This window comes from Aulonocara stuartgranti, assembly GCF_965226115.1.
Source record: "Aulonocara stuartgranti genome assembly, chromosome: 12".
Taxonomy (NCBI): Eukaryota; Metazoa; Chordata; class Actinopteri; order Cichliformes; family Cichlidae; genus Aulonocara; species Aulonocara stuartgranti.
In genome coordinates this window covers 5,072,745-5,094,841 of record NC_138948.1, presented here as the reverse complement: position 1 = coordinate 5,094,841, position 22,097 = coordinate 5,072,745, and the positions used below count along the sequence as shown (strand labels likewise).

Here is a 22,097-nt window from a genome sequence, read left to right as displayed (position 1 = left end):
CGACATTCATAATAATCCTTGATCACCTCATGCTGGACCTTCCTGTCTGAAATAAGCCATTTTAGCTCTTCTCTTTTAAAGATCATCCTCCCTTTAACACGGCTTTCTTTCATTGTTTAGCCCACTTTGATCACAAAGCAGGACAAGGTGGCTAATGCACAGAACATGTACCATATATTTCTCTCTCTGTAAAAAAGCTGTAAAGCTTATGAAAATACAGTTAAAAGTCCAAAATGTATGCTCTCAATCACATTTTCCAAAGCATGAACATACCCTAACCCAGTGGCTCCCAAACGTTTTTTGCTAGGTCATCCTTTGTTTTACAAGAAAATCTTTGCAGTGATTAAAACATATTCAAAGTGAAGTGGCTGTCTACAAGTAACAGACAGTGATGATGATGCTGCTACCATTTTAAGAAAGAACTGATATAATTGTAAATATAATCTGGAGCATCTGAGCTGAATAATATTCCTCGAACACTGCTCTGAATCAGTTACACTGACAACAATATAAATGACACAACTACAGAAGGGTCCACAGGAAATGTCTGGCATCTAGAAACAGCCTCCTCCACACTCTACATTCACCTACACCGTCCTGGCTGTGAATGACCATGAATGCAAAGTGGGCTGGAGGAATGTGAGGCGAGTAAAAGTGTCAGGACAGAGTCACGAGGCAGGGAGGATACGTTTCCAGAAGGAAGGAAAAGGAAAATTAAGCCACATAATCCTTGTTTTAGACTTGTTTTAATGCTCAAACAAACTGGTTTATATTAAACACAGTGGGTTTTTTTCCTTGGCTTCCTTTGGCCTGACTGTTGCCCGGTGTTCCAGTACAGGAGTCGGCTCAGCCCTCACATTAAATGGTAATCTTACCGCACGAATGTACCAAAGCAAAATCCTAGTAGATTTACAGAGGGCTGAAACAAAAGAGGCTTGTCCAGCTGCTAAGGGTCGTTTTTAAGGATTCCTGCTGGCCAAGAATACCCAAGGAGGCACTTTGGTCAAAGACTTTTAACAGTTTTTAGTTGCTGGGTAGTTTTTAAACTTGTACTTTTAAATAAGGAGGTCAAACCAGCATTCGTGATGGATGTTTTCAACCATTTTGAGTCCCTGTCTTCCTGCTTCCAAAAAACTCTGGTGTTTGTTTTTGTTTCCATGACAGATTTTGAGGTTATCTTCTACCCTGATCCAAAACATAAACTTAGATTATAAACTTATTACCACTGACAAAATGACCCAAGCTGAAAGTAAAGGCTCTCTCACGGCTATTACCAAGAAGGCTGCAGAGTTTCAAGATTTTCTTTGAGTAAAACTTTATTTAATCTGTAAATATAGATGGAGAAGAGCTTCTGACTGCATCAGGATTAGGCACAAACACCTTGAGTGACTTTAAGGGTTACTCCTGCATGACTCCATCCAAAAAGGAAAATCACCAGGATTCTAATTTTTAAAAAAGTAAACCAAATGAGAAAAGTTTTTATTGATTACACAGTCAATTCAGGAAAGTTCACGTATTTTCTATTAAAAAGGCAGCACAGACTCTTGCACTGCCTTAACTACATGTGGACCAGATATACTTACATGCACAGTCATCTATCAAAGGGTGAAGGAAAAACAAGGAGGCGACAATTGGTGCTAAATTCTATCTTCAGCAGGACGAGGTGACTAGCTCCTTCCTGCACCTGCCATGGCAGCTAGGTAAGTATGACTGATCATGAAGGATCGTGTAGCTTTTCATGATTTAATAACGTAAAACACACACACAAATGTATGCACTCAGCTGTGTGTGTTCATGTTAATTAGGGATGTGCATAGAGCTGTTCGATATAACGATAAATATCAGATGACGATATAAAAAGTCTATCGTTTCATTTTACGCTATCGTTTGTTTCGTGGTGTCGCAAAATAAACTGTTTACGGCAATATTTTTTCATCGGTCACTGTAGTGGCTATATTAATTTCTTAAAGTTCTCTCTTTCTCTTATATTTTATATAACCACACTATGGACGGACAAGCGCCTGTTTTTATGCGTTGTCGTTAGCAACAACGACGGTAACAGCATCGCGTGTCCGCTTGTTTATGTTCCACATAAACCTTTCACAATAAAGCTCAAGATCCTGTTGAGACTTTTCAAAATAAACTGAATCACGTGAAGGAGCAGATTATTTACGGATGAGAAGTAAAAAAGAGCCGTCAGGTGCTAAAAAAATAAACCTTTGACTCAAACGTTAGAACAGGCTTTTCCCCGCAGCACGCCGTGTAATAAATACTCACAAAGAAAACGGCGGCGTTTACAACTTATGTCTAAAAATGTATAGCTTCATGCTTCGGTTAAAACACTCCAGCTACATGACGCGCAGCTGGAAACATTTCCCGCAAGACGAGCTGTCCGAGATTCATAGAATTTACAGAAAATGTTACATTTTTGTGATTTATATCGTTATCGGGACGATAGATGTCTTATATCGGGATATGAGATTTTGGTCATATAGCACAGCCCTAGATGTGCATAAATACTCAAACAGACATTTCAAAGCTGCTATCTTTACTCATCTCACACTGTGTATGTTTTCAACATTATACATAGCCCAAACATTTCAGCAACATTTAAAAACACGATTCAATTAAAGGTTTCATATAGCTCTGAAAATATACAATAAATGTTTATTTGTCTAATTAAATCTGTGGATTTCAAGTGTGATCAGTATTAAACATTTTCTAAAGGGATTCTGTGTTTTTAGACTCTGCAACTAGTCTAATTTCATAGCAAACATCACTAATGCTAATTAGTTTATAAAACAACCATAACATTCTAACTGAGAAAGGCATACCATGAGGTAACAAGCTTTGGATCATAATTTTCCTGCTTCCCAACAAGTTTTTATGTCTCCTGATCATAAACATAACCTTTGTTAACAAAGCTCTTAGCACTACCAAAAACAATGGCCACACTTCTAATGACCCAAGCAGACATAAACAGGAACGATTCTCTATTGAAATTAAAAGTTAGAAGAGTCGAGAGCATCAGCATCAACTCCCAGCCTCTTCACAGCAGCCGGCTGACCTTTTCATTAGTTCGAAAAGACAATCACATCCCAAAATTTAAAAAAAGAAAAAGGTTTATCTCAAATAACAAACCTCCTTCTTTCTATCTGATAGTGTATAGGCTTTATAAATACAGCTAACTGGCACAGGAACAGGCTAAAATAAACATAAGGGCTGAAGTAAACCTTGGGGCTGCGCCAAATCCCCCCCAAGGCCAAAGAGCCCTCTGGGAGTGTGTTCGGAGGAGTGAAGCTACAGGGCTCATCAACAGCAAACACACCTGCTTCGAAAGTGACCATTAGAAATCCCCTCTGAGGCAAAGTCTAAATGCAGATCAAGAGAAACTCTCAAGAGAAAACCTGCCCCCTCCCCCAAAAACAATCAACAGCTGAACAAAGGCAACGCGTCCATTTCAACTCCACGGCACAAGCCGGTGACTTCCCCTCGCTAACAATGAATGCTGAAAGGCGGTGAGATCATTTGGAAGCGGGGTAAGACACAGAAGAGGGGAGGAGGGTGTAGCCGAGCTCTTTAGCTGGTAAACACTGAGGCACTGAGGGGGTCTCTGCGAGCAGAAGGCTGGTTTATGCGCCAAAGTCATTACTCATCTCCCACTGATGCTTCTGAACAGCTAAAGTGTCGGGACGCAAATGCAAACATACAATATAATTTCCAACTTCTCTTTAAAATAATTTGTCCAAGAGCTGATGTTTTAGTTTTAATCAAGCACCATGAACACTACAGCAGGTAGACATGCAGATACTTTCTTGGATAAGACAATAAATGTAACCAGGTGCTGGCAAAGTCACGAGGCGACCAAAGACTTTAGTTCCCATCCAGTGCAGCAGGTAGATATTCAAATAACTTTCAGCTGTTGGCAGCAGAGAGAAAATGAGATGACACTGGGATGTATCACCCGATAAATATTTAGATAATATAAATTTAAGTCACAAGTATTAGTGAACAAAAAAGGAGCTAAAATCATAAAACAAAACTTCTTCTTATCAATAAAACAAAAATACATAAAGACACGCCCCCTTACTTCCAAATTACCTTTATTCCAGCAGTTTCTCCATCATTTCTTTCCCAAACTAACAACAACACAAACGGTCTATTTTTATCCCTGTGCTTCTGCTGTCCAAAAGCTGACTTTGGAGAGAAATTAATTTGACAGACCAGCCGTGGGTCACAGAACTTCTGCTTAGATTTAGGAGATGACCTCAATCTACATTTCCTGTAATCAGATTTTGTTTTTATTAAGTTGGCTTGTTTACAGTGTCAAAGAAGATTCAAAGTGACGGCAGTGACTGTGGATCAGCAAACGATGGAGGATGGAGTTTATTTTCTTTCATGTTTTTTGAATTATACTTTCTACTAATTTCACTCAAATTTATTTTTTTTCTATAAAAACTAAAATAAGACCTTGATTTAACCCTCGGCTTAGGACATTTCTGCCCATGTGAGAGAGAAAGGTATTAACCGAGCCAAGCTGGCTTGCTCATTTTAGCGTTGCCATTATCAATCACACTCACAGTTTAATTGGGAAAATGAGCCTCTTATGCTGATCCCGTTCAAACAGGGCTGATTTTCATATCCATAAATCACCGTTGATGCAAATTAAATGCTAATTAAATTTGACTGTAAAACTCCTCAAATATCAACACGACTTGGATTCAGTCATTTATGTCACCCTGAGTCAGACAAGCCCGACTCAAAGTCCACTCTGTTGTTGACTCTGGAGCTTTTGCACATATCTATGCAGACGTTTGGTGTCGTGGAAAGTTTAAACGCTGACATTTCCATTGAGCAAGCTCGTTCTGCTGATGAGGACTGTCTGATACGTGGGAAGGCTCCAGAACAAGCAACGTTTTATTTTTTAAGACAACCTGCAGTTAGGATTTCTTGCTTTACACTCTGGGAGTCAGAGGACATCTGCGCTAAAATCTAAAATATATTTTGAAGGATATAACAAAAGATTTCAGTAATTTTGCATTCCCAGACTTCAAGTCTGTATCGTGAAGTTCCCTGCTGATGCAAATAGCATTGACTCAAGGTCTGCTCACTAGCTTATGCTGGAGGTTTTCCTGTTACTATCACAGTCACTTTTTTTCTAATGATAATCTTTCAGCACGGCTGAAACCTGTGGAAGAGAAGAAGAAGAAAAACCATCCTCTGTGACTCTTCACAACCTCATAAAAGAGTTACGGTCAGGTAACTAATACCAGCAGCGATCCACCAGAAACATGTGGTTAGGCTACAAAACCAGCGTGACGGAAATCCCAATTAATTCTCAAGTGATAACGAGAACTTTGATCATTTTGTCCCGCAGGAGGTTTAAACGTTACTTCTTACAAGCAAAACCTCTGAGCTGTGTCCACGCACAGCGCATTAAAGACCTCCATCCTCCCCCTCTGCTCCCAGTTAATCCTGCCGAATTAAATCAAATCCCTCCAGAACCTTCTCTCCTGCTCTGACCCACTTTGTAACTCGCTCAGTAAAACAAAATAGCTGCTTTAAACGCGACAGGGTTGTAACTGCTTTGTGTCTTAAAATAAACTTCACCTAACATGAACTCACAAGTTTTAAAGCCTACAGGGGGACACCAGCCAGCCGGCTCATTTTTCCCTCTGTATGTTCTAACGCCTACCAAAATAAAGCAACGCAATATTGTTTCCGCAAAGATTATATTGATGTCAAAGTTTTTCTCCAGGTTTAGATAAACATGCTGCAGCAGACAGACAGCAAGTGCAGAATCAGGCAATTTGAGCAAAGTTGGAGAACCGAGTATTTTTCCAGGCGTCTGGCCTTCACATTCCAGTTTCTGTCTGCTGCTGCGATCCAGCCCTCAGCCACTCGACTTTCTCTCTTCAAAATGAACCCAGAAACAAAAGCTCCTCTGTGCCGAGTCGGACGGTCCGGCTCCTGATTCTCACAGCGACACTTAACCAAAGTTCCGGCTGTCGGGGCTTATCTTAAATAAGAGCACATCATAAATGGCATCCCCGTGACTCAGGCCAGAGAAAGCTGACTGAAGTCACTTTTTCTTCACTGTAAATCCGGGTCATGTGGATATAATTAGACAATGAGACATGCACAGAGGAAACCGTAATCCAGCATTGTGCACTGTCCAGTTTTTGGTTTATTCTGATTGTGTTTGAGATCATTTCTTCCATGTGGGGCTAACCGGTGCTGCGCTGCAGTATCATAACATACATCTGGGACTGCTCACAAGCAAGGCTGAGTCACTGTTAGCTCCGAGGACAATCAGATGATGACAGAAAGAACGAAGTTCATGGAAAATGTTTCAGCAGCTCGGAGTCTCTCAGTTCGCCGTCACTCTGCGCTTCTAAAACTAAAGACTCCTAAGTACTCCCCGAGGGTAGCTGCCCACTGAGGGGTTACCCTCACTGTCAAGGGCTTTCTGTCTGTTTGCATTCACGCGGTTACGGTGCGACTGGCATAGCAACAACTACAAACACAACAAGATGGACGACTGGAGGTGTGTGTCTATTAGGGATGGACTGATCTGATATTTGATTGATTATCAGTCCGATCGACACATCGGTTCAGTTCTGTGTTGTTCTGTTTACTGCACCACGTGTCAGCAGCAGCAGCCTTTTTAAGTAAAAATAAAACATATTTTCTGTTGCTCCTGTAGGGAAACAATGACAACGTCGTGCTGAACACTGTCCAAGGTAAATGGCATTGTTTTTCTTCCTTTGAATACCCCCTTAATTAAGCTTGGAATTCCAATTTCCCTGCTTTGTTCTAAAGTTAGGGGATATTTTTGGTTAATAGACGGAAATCCCAGATTTTATTTTATTTTTTAAATATGTTGATAGCTGGTGCTGCAATAACATGGAGAACATTCACTAAACACTAAGGGGAATGATCTATGAAAAAGTCCCTGCACTTCCTTCCTTCCTAAACCGAATCAGATCCTTTAAGCACAAAGGTGAACAGAGTCCCTTGAACCAATTGCTCTGGGAGTTGCTTCGCTGCTTCTCTGATGTTCTCTGCAAACTGATTTGTAATTGAATAAGCTGACAGTTCAAAGTGCTCACTGTTTCTCTTGAGACGGGCTCGATAAGCAGCAGTCTTTGTTCAGCAGAGTTTTATGAAAGGTTCGGCCCCTGATCCTGCTGATTTGCTAACGGACTGCATCGTTGGTAATTATGACTATTTTTAGCTTGAATGCACTGTTGTATACCGTTTGGCTTATTGCATCTGTGGCCAAGAGGGCTTCTTGGCTCCTGTGAAAATTAGATTATACAGGGTTGGAAAAAAAAAAGAAGAAGCAAAAACACGGTTACATAAAGTCAAACAAAGCTGGTAAAGAAAAAGAAGAAACAAAGCACGATGCACAAACAGCCAAAGTACACACTGTTACACAGAGAGACCGCTTAACTCTTAATGCAATACATTTGTACCAATCAAATGGCAAAAAAATAACAAGAAACCCTCTGCTAACTGAGGTTAACAAAGACTATCCTCTTCAGTTACACGTGGACGAGTTGTGGTTGTATGCACAGTCACCCCTCAGAGGCCCATTTTGAGCCAGGAAAAAAAAACTCTGCATGAGTGCAACTGTTTTATTATAGGGTAGAAAAAAAGCAATTCCATCAACCTTGCCATATCAGTGGGTCAGTTCCTGCAGAAAGATACAAAATGTTGTAGAAATAGGTCGATAAATGTAACTTGGTCAAGCACATCAGCTTCAACTTCAAATTTAAGCAGGCATGCATCATTTTTGTGCCTTTGTTATAACAAATCCGATTTTACAAAGAACCAAAATGCCCATTAATCGCCCAAAACAATCATCCAGCCGTGACACAGCACAGCATCACTTTGTTATTAGCCTCACACTGCAGTAACTTCATCTCGTGGCACACCTCCATTTCAAAGCCACTCGATCCTCTCAGCTATACGATACAGTGCATTGAGGCTGATGTTGCTGGTTACACGGAGTCAGAGGGATCAACAAATAGCTCAATCTGACCGTCGGCAGCACCACATTAGCCCCAGTGACCCCCTCATGCTGCAACACAACCTCAGCATCAAATAACATTCATGTGCAGCAGGAGGGGAATAAAGGCAGCGATTGTGGAGGAAACCCCTCAGCCTCCGCAGGAGGGGGATTAGGTAATTGTGTTAGAGCAGAGGATTAGATTAGAGCAAAGGGACGAAGCAGAACAGGTTAGCAGGGGACGGGAGACCAGCAGGGGCACACTGAGGCAAATGGGGGGGGGTTTAATAATGAACCTCTGATACCAGTCCAGTCTGACCGAAGACACCGAAAAGTAAAAAGAAGAGAACATGTAATCCATGTACACAGACTGGAATACATGGTCTCCATGGTGACACTGCCATCCAATCCTTGGCTCCGTTTAAGACCAATAAATATGATTACTCATCCTGCCCTCCTTATGTGATCAAATGTTCGAGATGTATGGAGCACAAGGCTGGAAAACGTTTATTTAATCCAGAACAAAGGCAATTTCTATAGATAGCAATGAAACCATATCTATGAGGCTGGGTTTAAAGAGGACAGCGAGGCGGGGGGAACATGACAGTTAGAGATATGAAAACAGTGTAGTGATAGAGAAGCAAAACACACGTGATCTTCATATACAGCAGGGACAATTTCCTGTTATTAACTGCTCTAAATTTGCAGAGCAAAGAAATTATTTGCATACCCATAAACCTCTATTTAATTCACAACAGAACACAGAAAGCATATCATAAATATATCATTTTACATTAAAACTTTGGCACAATTGGGTTTGTAGTGTGTTCAGTCTTCTAAAGTCAAACATGTTAACATGTTTCGGTTTAGTTTACTAAAGAATAAAATAACCCTCCATGTGTTTGAAGAGTGAAGCATTTAACCTGCATTCTCTCTAATGGCCAGCAGGGGGAGACTTTTCTAGTTGCACAGACTAGTCAGATTCTTTATGAATAAAGACCCCTGCTGCTCACTTGACCTATGACCCTAGCAAACGCTTTCCTGATGAGTTTGTGGTATCAATCGTTAGTTTTACATCTTTTAAAATTGTATAACTTAAACTGCCACACAGACTCAAAAACCATAAAGCATCAATCTCATTAGTTTGTTCCATCTCATCTCAAACCAGCAAGATGGTGACAGCAAAAAAGTTCACTCTGAGGCTTTAAAACCTCATTAACAAAAACATGAATGTGGTCACACATAGCTTCCTGCAGAAGTCCTGCAGAACCACGCTGGCTCAAAGAAACGTGACAGAGACTGAAGTTACAGGAGCACCAGCCAGTGGCGTCCTAACATTGTTGAACTAGCAGGAAACTGCTGTTGTACTTCAATGAAATAAGAATAATTTGTTTAATCAACTAACATCTGTAGTGCCAACTAGTGGCTATGTCCATCTTTCATGTACAGGCTATGATTTGAGCTCTACTAGCATCACAATTCAACTCCACGGGAACACAAACAAGAGTGATTCTTGATTGTCCATCTGAGGTCTAAGTGATCAACCCAACCTCTAAAAACTAGGGCCAGCATAGTGAAGAGTTGGTTTTATTGCTTATGCTGACTTAGACCACAGAGGGTTAACATTAATGTGTTAAATCTACTCTTTAGCCCGCCTAGAAATGTAAATACACACCACACAAACACCTCAGCAGCTGTTACAGGTCTGTTTGTTAGTAATATGTAGTGAAAACACAATACAAATTAATAAATGATGAATAATGTGAGATGCTGTCATCTTTTAATGGTAGAAATATGCTGTTTTTCTTGTTTTCATTTCAGTAAAAATAACAGCTGCTTAAGATTTAACGGCTCCAGTGATGCAGACATATCAGAGCACAAGTAATAAGTGAATGCAGACAATGACGTCACCACTACAGCGGGGATCCAAAGACCCCAATTTAATCAAGCATCCACTCAATTAAACCTGGACCGATCCACGGAGGCCCAACCCAGAACTCAGAGGCTCACGGTTCCCTCGGAGGGTGTTTTGGATGTAAAACACTCTAAAGTCATTCTGCTGCGTGTGTGCTTTTACTTTTAGATTCACTTTGATCGTGACCTGAACATGTAAAAGCATCTGATTCGCTGGCTGCAGCTTCTATATCTGAAAACCCGCTTGTTTCTTCGGCTTTCTGTGAAATTACACTAAAGTATTTCTGCTTCAGATTGCTGATTGGACAAAAGAAGCCATGTGTAATCTTTATTATGACAGCTATTCTAACAATGAAACAATGACTCAAACAGCTGGGGTAATGGGGTAATCTACAGATTAATCTGTAATTACAGTAATCATGGCCACATTTAGAACTGCAGTGGAGCTTCCTAAACATGATACAACTAACTAAATGGATTTATATCTGTCTGTTAAATTAGATCAGAACCAAAAACAAAATCTTAACTTCGCTCCTTTGTTGGGTGACTTTGTTGACCCATCAATGAATCATGTTGCTGCAGTAACAGGCCACTACTTCCTGTAACAACCAGTGAAACTGTAAATCACACGATTGATTCAATGTATGCCCGCACATGTGGAAAAACCCCTAGAAGTACAAGCGACCGATGCAGAAAGCATCGTTCTGTAAAAAACAAACAGAACGACCACTCTCAGTATGAAACATGCAGATATTTCATAGCATTTGTGAGGTTTGACTCAGCGACACCTGCACAGGAGGGTTTCAGTATCAAAGAGAATCAGAGGGAGGGAGGGGTGATAACCACAGGGCTGAAAGCTTCAATAACAACATGAAAAAGCAAGTCATCCTGTAACTGTACTCTCCTGCCAAGCAGCACCGCAGCATCATATTAGATTTCCCTGTATTGTTATGTTTGTTATGAGGCTGTATTAACACTGTAAGCTGCAGCCAATCAACAGCTTTATACTGATAATCCGTTTACAGGGCTTAAAAATACAGGATTAGAGCGTTTATGGCACATTGCATCACCTGGGTGACTCACCAAGTTGAATGTAAGCTTATTTAACGCAAATTTAAACATGTTTTATGGGCATAAAAGTAGATAAAGCTTTGAAATACGTGGAGATACAGGAGAAACATCATAAATCTCTATTTTAACGGTAAGAAAATGTTTCTTTAAGAGCACAAGTGTTGTGTTATTCCTCCAGAATCGCCACCCTGAAGCCTGAAAACCTGTTTGGATCCGCCCGATCACCCTCCTTCATGACAACACAGCAAACCGCATCAGCTAACGGACCTCTCCTTGCCTCCTCACCCTCCTCACCTCCACCAGCGGCAGGTCAGGGTCCAGGTGGGTGAAGCTGTGCAGGACCACCGGGCTGCGGTCTTCGACCACCTCTAGCCTCACGCCGTCCCAAATGTTCCGCACCCTCCACGAAGAGTCAAACATCTCGAGCAGCTGGCCCGGCTTGACGCTACGCGCCTCGGCTTGCATCCCCGGGAAATAGACCATGGATGCCCGCAGAGTTCAGTCACACCCCCGCGCTGACATTTCTAATGTTTTTTAGGAGTCCCACAGACACACACTGCCGCTGCCGCCTGAGACTAACGCTTCTGTGTGATCATCGCCTCTCTCAGTACAGTTTATCACGGCCCTGACTCACACCGGGGCTTTTCTAAACCCCGCCCCCACCAACCGGTGCCTTCAGGGCTGTCGGATAAACCAAACGCACAGGATGGCTTTAGCGAAAATTACGTTACAAGTTTTGTCTTGTATTTAATCCCACGCATTATACTTTAAAAAAAAAAAGAAGTTAAAACTTTAATTACATTAACGTGAATACAACTTTGCAAAATTTTTGTTAAACATCTAACACGTACTTTTCATGGAAAAGGAACAAACTACTTCTTTTCATTTAGTTATTTTTTATTTACATAGATGTAATGAAATGCTGTTAACCATACTTTAATGTTTATAACGGTCGTCACCATATCAGACTTTTACTTTGTGCTAAAACAAAACAAAAACAAACTAACACTCTACGGTTGTTGTTGTTATTTTTTAATCCAATTATAATAGTTTTTCTTTTTCTTTTTTCCAGTTAGTTTACAAAGTGAGTTTGGTCATTTCAGGTAATTTTTTCATTGTTGGAAATTTTTTTACTTAAATATTTATTAGTTTCAGCCCTAGCTTTAGTTTGTGTTTTTTTGTTGGGTTTTTATTTTTCTTAAATATTATAATCTGGAGATTCTCTATCAGGGACAAAATTTTTATTTTTATTTTTATTTAACCTTTATTTAACCAGGAATGTCCCGTTGAGATCAAAGACCTCTTTTTCAAGGGAGTCCTGACCAAAATTAGAATGAGTATTACAATAGAAACACAGTTTGTTACGGCAGTGGACTCACAGATGTGCAGACAGCCTATTATCTCAATAAGCACATTCCCCAAAGCCTCATCATTCAGATTAACAAACTAGAAGTAATGCTATTTAATCTGCATTGTAATTTTATTGTGATTAGTTTTCTAAGGTCACAAAATAATTTCATTTACTTACAAAAGTTTATATTTGCTTTTAACTTTAATTTCAAGTTTCCCACATTTTATTTTATCACACCTAAATTAAGGTAACTATAGTAACCTGGGCGACACAAGCACACTATAAAGTTGTTATGTATGAAACGGGAGTCTGCGAGACGTCCCTGAAGGCAGCACTTACTCCCCCGCTCTTACTCATGTCTCTGGGAAATGATGGCGCTGTTTGTGCCTTCACTGTGGCAGGAGGACTGTGTGGGAAAAGAAAACAGTGGAGTCTGCTGGAGTTACACGTTTACCGTGAGCCCAGAGCAGCTCAGCAAACACGCTTCCCCCACCTGATCCTCCACTGTTACACTGAAGCACAGCTTAAAGGTGGCGTAGAGTTTAAACCAGTACATGCTCCTCTAACACCTTTCGAAAGGGCAACTTTCTGCTTTTCACTTAGTTTTCCAAAGATTGATTATGCATTAATATAAAAAACTAATTACCTGTGAGTGTGTTAACTCGTTATAAAAGTCTAAGTCACACTTCAGCAGTTTTACTGAGATTATAGCTCTATAAAGACATCATTTAAATATAATTATTTAGGGTTTTGGGGTTTTTTTTGGTCTTTTTTAGGTGACTGATTTGAGTTTTAAACATATTTGTGGAAAGATGATAAATAAGTATGTATTTAAATGGGGAAAAAGTCTAATTTTGTGTATCTAAAATCTGCATTTTTCAACTTACATTTTAGCGTTTAAGACATTTTTATTCCATTTTATTTTGATTAATCAAATGTACTGAGCTTTTACTTTACACAAGTACTATATTATATTATTTTTATTTAGATCTTCACTTACTTTGCTTTTTAAATTTTACTTATTAGATTTTTTTCCATTTTTGTAAATTTTACCCAACTGATCTATTTGGCTTTGTCACTGTACTTTTTCTAGTCTGTTTAAGCTGTTTTGTCATAAGCTGCTGTAATTCTTTGCCAACTTTTAGAATAAACACATCCTGTCTGATCTTACTATACTTAGAAAATACAACAGGGAAAATCAGCAGGTCCTCAGCTGAAAAGATAGAAAAGAATAATTTTTCCAAAATAAATGAGCCAAATTACAGATTAATATCGAAATAGCTCACTGACCAAACTTTTCAGCTGCAAACAATTAGGAGCAAATGAAACAAAATCCTCAATGGAACCACCTCAACACAAAGATCTCAATGTTATACAATGTTATCCTGCACACACCTTGTCAAAGCACTGCTGCTCACCATGAAAACAAACAACCTGACTTTAACAGTCAGAAAGCACCTGAAAGCACCATCAGGAAGTCCCTGTTAGTAAACTGAATTAGTTTGTGTTGTGGTTCAACAAATGCATCTTGGGGGAATTTTAGGCTAAGACTTCAGAGAAAGAACCTGAAGACGTCTAACACCGCCTCCTACTGGTCAGTGTCAGGAACAAACGTCTCCAATCACAGTGAGAACAAATCTTTTAAATTCACCGCAGCCTGCTTTAAACAGCAGAACAAAACCATTACCTAACTGTTACATTATTAAACCTTAATTTTCATTCACATGTTTTTCTTTTTGGATTTTTTTGAAACAACCCACTGCTTTTCCACGCCAAGGCTCTGACAGGTGTGAAAGCATTTTAGAACATTTAAGGAAAACATCTGCCGCACCAGCTGAAGCTGAATGCAACCACAAGCACGTCCGACCTCGCCGACCTGTCCTCGCCAAGCGGCTGCGCATCATAACTCAGAAATCTGCAGCTGCCCGACATGAAGAAGACGAGTGAGGGAGCAACACGGCTTTCTAAAGGTTTATACAGATTTAAGTTTCCAATAAATCAAGACAGCCATGGTTCACTGTGGAAGATTACAGTCTAGTGATTAGAAGTGGGAAAGGAGATATTTCCAGACATATTTCCATTATTGTCACCACACCAATGAGCCAGGTCCTGTAAAAGCAGGTTTCCTGATATAACATGTTTTAAGTGTTTGAAGAAAGGTTTTGGTTTCATTTCACTTCATTTCTTGTACCTCTTGGGCAAAACAGTGGTTAACTTTGTCCCCTCACAGCATGAAAGTCCTGGGTTTGAATCCTCGGGACAGCTGGGGCTTTCTGTGTGGAGTTCTGCAGGTTTTCTCTCTGCTTCCCCTCACAGTCTGAAGACATGCATTGGGGTTATGATTACTGGTGATTCGAAATGGCTGTGTGTTTCTGTGTGTTAGTCCTTCGACAGACTGGAAGAAAGAGGATGCATGGATGGACTTCATTCCTTTATAACTGGACAAATCACTTACAAGTATCCTTGATTGCAAATAATAATCAATAATCAAACCATATGAGTCCATATGAGGCTCTGTGACCTCATAAAAAGCTCTGCATGCTGCATCTGATCGTGCAGGCTATATGATAAAATGTGGCTGTTGCTGTTTCGCTTATCACAAATCTCCAAGATGTTTATTTGAAAGCTTTTTATTAAAGTTTTTGTCTAAAAAAGATAGAAATTTCCACTTATTTAAATGTTTAAATATCCACACTTTCCATATTGTTTTAAAGATTTTAGTACCAATTTATTCCCAGATCCTCGGTGGCCTGTCCAGTGCTTTTCTGCCAGGCTGCAACAGAAACACGAGGCTTTATTTATTATCATTAATCAGAATCAGAGAGACTTTATTTATCCCCAAGGGGCAATTAAGATACAACAGAGCAGCAAAAACTATACTGCAAACACAGCCTGAAAAACATCCTAAAGTCTGTTGAACACAAAGCCTGACCCGGATGGTAGATCGGTTTGAAAGATAGCGTCGAGCAAGACGTGACTATTCCCCGTTTCATCTGCACAGAGCACAGAGCAGCAGAAAGAGTGAAAGTCACAGAATAACAAGCACTGGTACTAATATCTGCCCTACAAAATAACCCACATGGGCTGAATCCCAGAAATCTGACAGAGCCTGAAGGGCCGGCCAACTCTGAGTCTGCTGCGATTTAACTGAAGCTCTTTTTCCATCTGCTGGAAATCAACACCAGAGGATGTTGTTGTGCTGCTGCTGCGGGCCTGGCTGATGTTTTACAGCTCCCCGAGGACGGTGACGCTAACAGCCTGCATTACGTTCTTATTTTCTCACACAGAAACACTCGTGCTTTTACTGAGAGACTGCACCCCCTGACCTACAGAAGAAGTTTCACAGAAGTATGTGAGGAGGGCAGATCCAAACGTCACTAACCAAAGACAGATTCCCATCACGACGAGGGTAAAATTAAAATTAGGGCAGTGACATCAGCGGCTTATTTTAGTCCTGCTGACACTGAGCAGTGCAGAAAGTTCTTTATTCCTCCTGTCAGGAGACCATTTAGCAAGGCATTAAAGCTGGGTGGTTATCCTGGGTTGCTGCCAGGCTCTCAATGTTTCCTGCAGTGCTTCACGAACAATAAACCTGAAACAAATAAAAGCCAAAGGGAGAGCCAGACATAGACTGGATATCGAGTTATGTAACAAGAGGAAAATAACAAGCCCATAAATCACGATAAACTGATTAATACAAGAAAAAAATAAAGATTCATGTTCAAAACCCTCCTCCTAATGAAATCAGCTAAATCTGTAAAATTCAACTTCAGTGACACAAACACCAGCGTTCACAGCTGTTGATTCATGGTCTGCAGAACTGCACAGAGCACAGGTTTTCTTCTACCTCAGATAAAGGCTCAGAGCTGAGGACAGACAGAAGCCTAAAGAACACATTCAACCAATCTTGGCACAGTTTAATCGCACCTGTGAGCTGCCTTCTATTATAAATAACAATAAAACCAGTAAAATCTTTTCTTATTTCTGTAATCTGAAGGCCCGAGTGAGTGTGAGTCATACAAAGAAAAGGTCTGGCTTCCTGTACTTCCTGTCGTCTGAGGTTGACAGCTTCTAAGCAGCACAGACAGCTGAGGTCAGGCGTCTGTGCTGCTTCATGTCTCTGTGAAGCCAGCACACTGTAATGACAGCTAATGGGAGCAGATTATAGAAAGCGAGGCCTTTATTCTTTCATTTCACATGTAGCGATTGGTTCTTGGTGCAGACATGTCGTGCTGTGAAGTCAGATTAACTCAAGAGCCGACCTGAGCGCTCCCACTGTTGCAGCAATATTATGTGGCTGTTGGACATATTTCATTTTAAACATGCAGGATGCGTATCTGTACCACATCTTTAAGATATTTGGAGCATATTTTAAGTAAGACCTTTTTAAAATCACTCACAGGCTTAAACGGGTTGATATTAATCTTGGTCAGTGTGCTAGTGATCCCTGTGAGTCCAAAGCTTGAAGCCTAAACAGTTTTTTCTACTCTTGACTCTGTGTGATGTCACTAAGAGTCAAAGATCCCCTAATATGGTTATCCCAGGCACAGAAGCCCCACCCAGCCAATCAGAAGACAGGGACCTTAAAAGAGACAGGAGATTGCCTGTACAAAGGCCGAGTATAAGATAAACAGGGATTATTTTAAACTGCGAATCATGCAAAGCTCATGTGGAAAGGTCAGAGCAAAAACATGGAGTTGTAAAGAACCATAACAGGTCCCTTTAACAACAGCATCACAAACTACACTTAAAAACTTAAACGTAAGACTCCAAATCCTTCACACGGCCAGCAGAGGAGTGCAGCCCACACTTGGGAAAACTTAATTTAAACAAGAGCAGAATTACAGATAGAAAATTATTAAAAATGGAAAGAGCATCTGACTGGTAAAAAGCAAAACAAATAAACAAACAAAAAGCTCTCACACTTTAAAACCTCTCCACTCCAGGTCATATCTGTTAATCAGAAGAATGTCAAGCGTGCCACTGTGATGTGTCACATGCATCACTTCAAAACAACTCAAGTTTCTACTGAATTATTTGCATAGTTTAAACAGCCGAACAGTGAGCTGTTTGGCTGTTTTTTACTCTCTACTTCCAAGTGAGCAGATACCAATCCTGCTTGTTTTTACATTCACCAACAGAGTTTAAAGAAATTGCAGCGAGCACACCCAGATCATTGGCACAGATCATTAATTCAGGTTTATGACTCATAAATATGACTATCACTCATAATGCATCACTAATATAAAAAGGGTGTTCAAAACAAGTCGTGGTATTAAACTGCATTAGCATTAACGGCAAAGTGTAGCAAAGGTTAAACAGTAAAATAAACACAGGTAACTAATGCTGAGTCAGTGCTATTTATACCGGGGGGCTAAACTGGGGAGCACTCAACCAGAGTTTAATTTAAACTGGGACTTATTTTGAAAAAAAAAATTCCAGTGCTTTCCCTGGAACTATAAACCAGTATCCGTCTAAACGTGTCTTCCGCTTCACTACAACTTCCTTCGCTGTTAGAGGGTGGCATTATTTTACCTGCAAGGAGCCAATGTGGCCAGTCCTTCAGTTCAAGCCCAACACTGAACTACAAACTCAGCCTCTTTACACTTAAGAGTGAAGGCAAACATTAAGAGCTCCAACCTGTCTTTCTTTTCTTCCGACTGTCCTGTAATAATCCTCGCCATCCCAGGTCCCGGCCAGCAGTCCACAGATCCACCGGCTCCAGCACCACATCACGGCTTTGCTGACAACCAGTCCCAAAAAACATGAGGATCCTGGAGGAGCAGAACCTCAGTGAAGGCGACTCCAGGGCTCCCACTCCCCTCTTCACAGATTGGCCGAACCCCAACCGCCAACGCTCAGCTCATGCATGTTTACTTTAACAGCTGTGTCAACAACACGAGGAACAACACTAGAAAAAAATTAACCTATGCCAGGAAAAAAGGAAAAGGCTTTCTAGAAGAGGCTCACATCTGTCCGTGTATGTCAAAGGTGGAGAGAGACCGCTTGGTAATGACCTCCACAACAACAACAACACCGTGAGGCTACGACGCTCAAATGTCCTGCTGTTACCGCTCTCAAGAGAAAATGAAACCTCAACATGATGCAATAAAATTCGAAGAAATTTCCTGCTTAACTGAAGGAGGGGATTATCTCCAGGTAGTTTACGTGTTTAACAAGGTCATCTGAAGCTATGTGAGCGTTAGGCAACCTGTAGGGACGAATGAAAACAGACTAACAGGAACCGTCTTAAGAAATTCAAACACCTCTAACTGAAAACAACTTACTGAACCTGTTCCTCTGACACCTCAGGGCACTTGTTGTCATCACCTTGATCCAGAGGAAGAGGTGTTTGTTTTTTTAATTAGTGTTGTTTGACTCAGTTTGCAGATACACATATTTAATGCTGCAAAAAAATATAGAAGGCCTGCACTTTTTTTTTTTCTCAGAGGCGAGTCCAAAAAGTAAAGAAACAAAAATCCAAATAAAGCACAAGAACTCAGGGAACAAATAAAAAAGTCTGATTTCTGGACTACCTTCCTGGTTAAATCAAGATAAAAAACAATAAATTAATAAATGGGAGACAAGCATTTACTGGTCAATAAGTGAAGGGAACACTCAGCCATTACAGTAAAAAACAAAGCTAAACTTCAGTGCTATCAATCTCTCCAGTTGGTAAGCAGAACCCACTGTGAGCCCATTTCAGCTGCTTTGGTGCAGATGGTCATGACAACAGGTCCACTGGACAGGCAACAACATGACAAACCCCACAAAGGGAATGTTTTAGCAGCTGGTGGCTACAGCCCATTCCTCTCCTTATCCCTCCTGACTGTTTTTCATCTAAATGTCCCTATCACTGCAGTCATCATGCGATAGTATCTGCAGATAATTCAGGTTTCACAGGTTACTACTTCAAGATGGAGATGTGAGGAGAGCTGGACAGGCTCGCTGGTTCATGTTTCTGACCAAAATGTCAGATTCAGACTCCACGAAGGGGAACACGGGTCCCGGCGTCCTTTAGCAGGACCTGTGCTCGCAGCTCAGCCCCACGCAGCTTGATCGGCATTCGGCAGACAACACCACAACTGGCAGCTTTGCTTCTGGTACCCTGATGTCTGATAACATTCACCAGAGCGCCTCCAGACTCTTTCACACCCGTCACGTGTGCTCAGTGTGAACCTCCTCTCTGAAACTGAATATTTTTAAAGTAAAAAAAAAAAAGCATTTAACTTACAGCACTAAATAAAGAGAAGATTACATTTTTTCTTATGAAATAAACAATAATTTGTTAAAGAATGTCTCTGGAGCTGATTTAATGATCCATTAACAAACAAGAACAGATAAACTAGTACCTGTAACAGCAGATTATTTATTATTTTGTTGGGTGATTATTTTATATTGTGTGTCCTGTGCACACAAAATACATTTTTTGGCAACATATATTGTTTTTTAATGAAACCCTGCCTGGATATGTGCTCTTTATTCTACGCATTTTTTATGACTAACCGGTAAAGACATCTTACAGTGCAGCATTACAGGGTTTTATGGGATCGTAGTCACACAGTTTTCATGGACTTGGAACTGTCAAAGTGCACAGAGCTGGTTGAAAGAACTACAGAGCACATTTGCCGCATGGCTGATTAAACAAACATAAACAGCGTGTTCTCTGTACAGATGATGAAAGCTTGTTTAACTGCTTGAGCAACAGAAGTAATTTTGGTATATCTAATCTTGTAGTTCAAAACAGAAAAGAAAAACAAGAAAATAACTTATAAATCACAGATTAATTAGACCTAATTTCTCAAGAATTCAATAATAGGTTTTGTTTGTCCCTCCGGAGCCTCTTCTCTTTTTACTGCAGCAAGAATAAAAAACAAACAAACACAGGAGAGTTTCCCAGTAACAGACACATACAAGAAGAAGCTTCTGAGAGCTTGCCAGATTGCGCTGCCTCTAACAGCCTTTAGATGTATCCCCTGCTATTATTTCAGCCAGTCGAGCCATTCAGGTGCTCCTCCAAGCTCCTGGCATTTAAAAATGCTCTCTCATGCCAACTGCAGCCACCTGGGGACGGCAGCTCTGCTCTGAGGCATCCTGACAACCGTCGCACAGGCTGAGAATAAAATAAACCAGCCTGTGTTTGTTTTGGAAATTGTATTGTCAGAAAAATTATTCTGCTTTTTTTTTTTTTTTTTTTAAAGATGACTGATCATCAAACCGAGTGTCGTCTTTAAATTCGACTCCCTTCACTTTAATGCCATGTTTGTTGTTTTGGTTTTTCTTTTGATGTGACACATTTCTGTCAGCCCAAGATGTTTTTCAAGGCTTTAACCTGCACAAATTAAAGGCCGTGTCTTTTTCTGGTCTTTCTGAGAGCCGTCACAATATCAAACACATTTGGCAACCACACAAAGTTTCAGTGGTAAGTTTAAGTCAAGCAGTTTGAATGAAACTGTCCAAACTGCACAAAGTGACCTTGTAACAACTTCTCCACGATGACAACCAAATCAGATGCTAAATGGCTCTTATAGTGCTGTTCTTCTCTAAAAGCGCTCTATACTACAAGCATTATTCACCCATTCAAAAACAGATTTAGGATCACACTCCTGTGATCGAGTGGAAACCTCAAGGGAGATCCTCTAGTATCCACTAGAACAGGGGTGGGCAACTCCAGGCCTGGAGGGCCGGTGTCCTGCAGGTTTTAGACGTGTCCTTGATTCAACACAGCTGATTCAAATGGTTAAATGACCTCCTCAACATGTCCTGAAGTCCTCCAGAGGCTTGGTAACGAACTAATCATGTGATTCAGGTGTGTTGACCCAGGGTAATACCTAAAACCTGCAGGACAGCAGCCCTCGAGGCCTGGAGTTGCCCACCCCTGCACTAGAAGCAGGCTTGAAAGGTGATTCAATCCCATAGACTCCAATGTCCAAGTCCAACTTTGCAGCAGCAGTAACCATATTCACACCACAGTGCACAATCCTGTTGTGGTCCCTAAAGCTATGTTCAGCCATCATGACAGCCTGTGATGATTTGGTTATAACTCACCCATCTGGATTTGGCAAAAGCTTTGACTGAAAAGTGTGCAGAGACAGGTAGCTGCACTCAATCACGGCCTTCTAGGTCTCAGTTCTGCTAATTCAAGTCAATGAACTGGACCTTTCAAGTCTTTCTGTGATGCTGGTGACTTTTATATCATTTTAATGCAACTGAATGACAAATATTACACAGGACCTGAAATTAATTTCCCCAAATTTAGGGAAATTGCGCCATATTGCTTTTTACCAGGGGGAAGAGGGTACCAGTCTGAAGAGGCTACTCATTGTGAGCTTAATTGCATGTCTTATACAGTCACCCATTGTTCTTCTCCAACTACAGCATGGCTGTATTCTCTGCTCTGTCCATCTTTATCATCGTAGGTCTTTTCTCTCGTCCACTGTCAGCTCAATATTTTACAAATACAGCAGCTAAACTAACATCAGGGTCAGCCGTATGAGGATCCTGAAGATTCACCTTGTCAACATTAACCTCTCCTGGGACTGCTGTTTTTTTCCTGAGTGCACTTCTTGTCAGTTGACATACATTACAAGACTTTAAGATCCTTTTGGCTTCTCTTGTATTCACAAGGGCCCATCACAGAGTTTTTACACCTGATGCCCTTCCTACTGCAACCCCAAAGGGATGTGTGTCACCTCCTGGGATCAAACTGTTAGGCAAACATGTAAGCCACTACACATTTACATAGTT

The 22,097-nt window shown here is 40.7% G+C and overlaps 1 protein-coding gene across 9 annotated transcripts in view; it reads right to left on the bottom strand.

The window, feature by feature from the left end:
- Positions 1–22,097, bottom strand: part of LOC309719569 (ral guanine nucleotide dissociation stimulator-like) — a 56,941-nt gene that overhangs the window by 16,154 nt on the left and 18,690 nt on the right. Inside the window, exon 1 of one of the 9 annotated variants that reach the window (XM_082555739.1) lies at positions 17,991–18,438. The exons of 4 other annotated variants lie outside the window; for them this stretch is intronic. In XM_082555739.1, coding sequence (XP_082411865.1) covers positions 17,991–18,083 — 93 coding nt within the window. In that variant the 5' untranslated portion in view covers positions 18,084–18,438. Of the gene's footprint in view, positions 1–11,293; positions 11,800–17,990; positions 18,439–22,097 lie in introns of those variants that run through there. 4 more of the 9 variants (XM_082555741.1, XM_082555735.1, XM_082555737.1 and 1 more) reach the window with 4 other exon arrangements.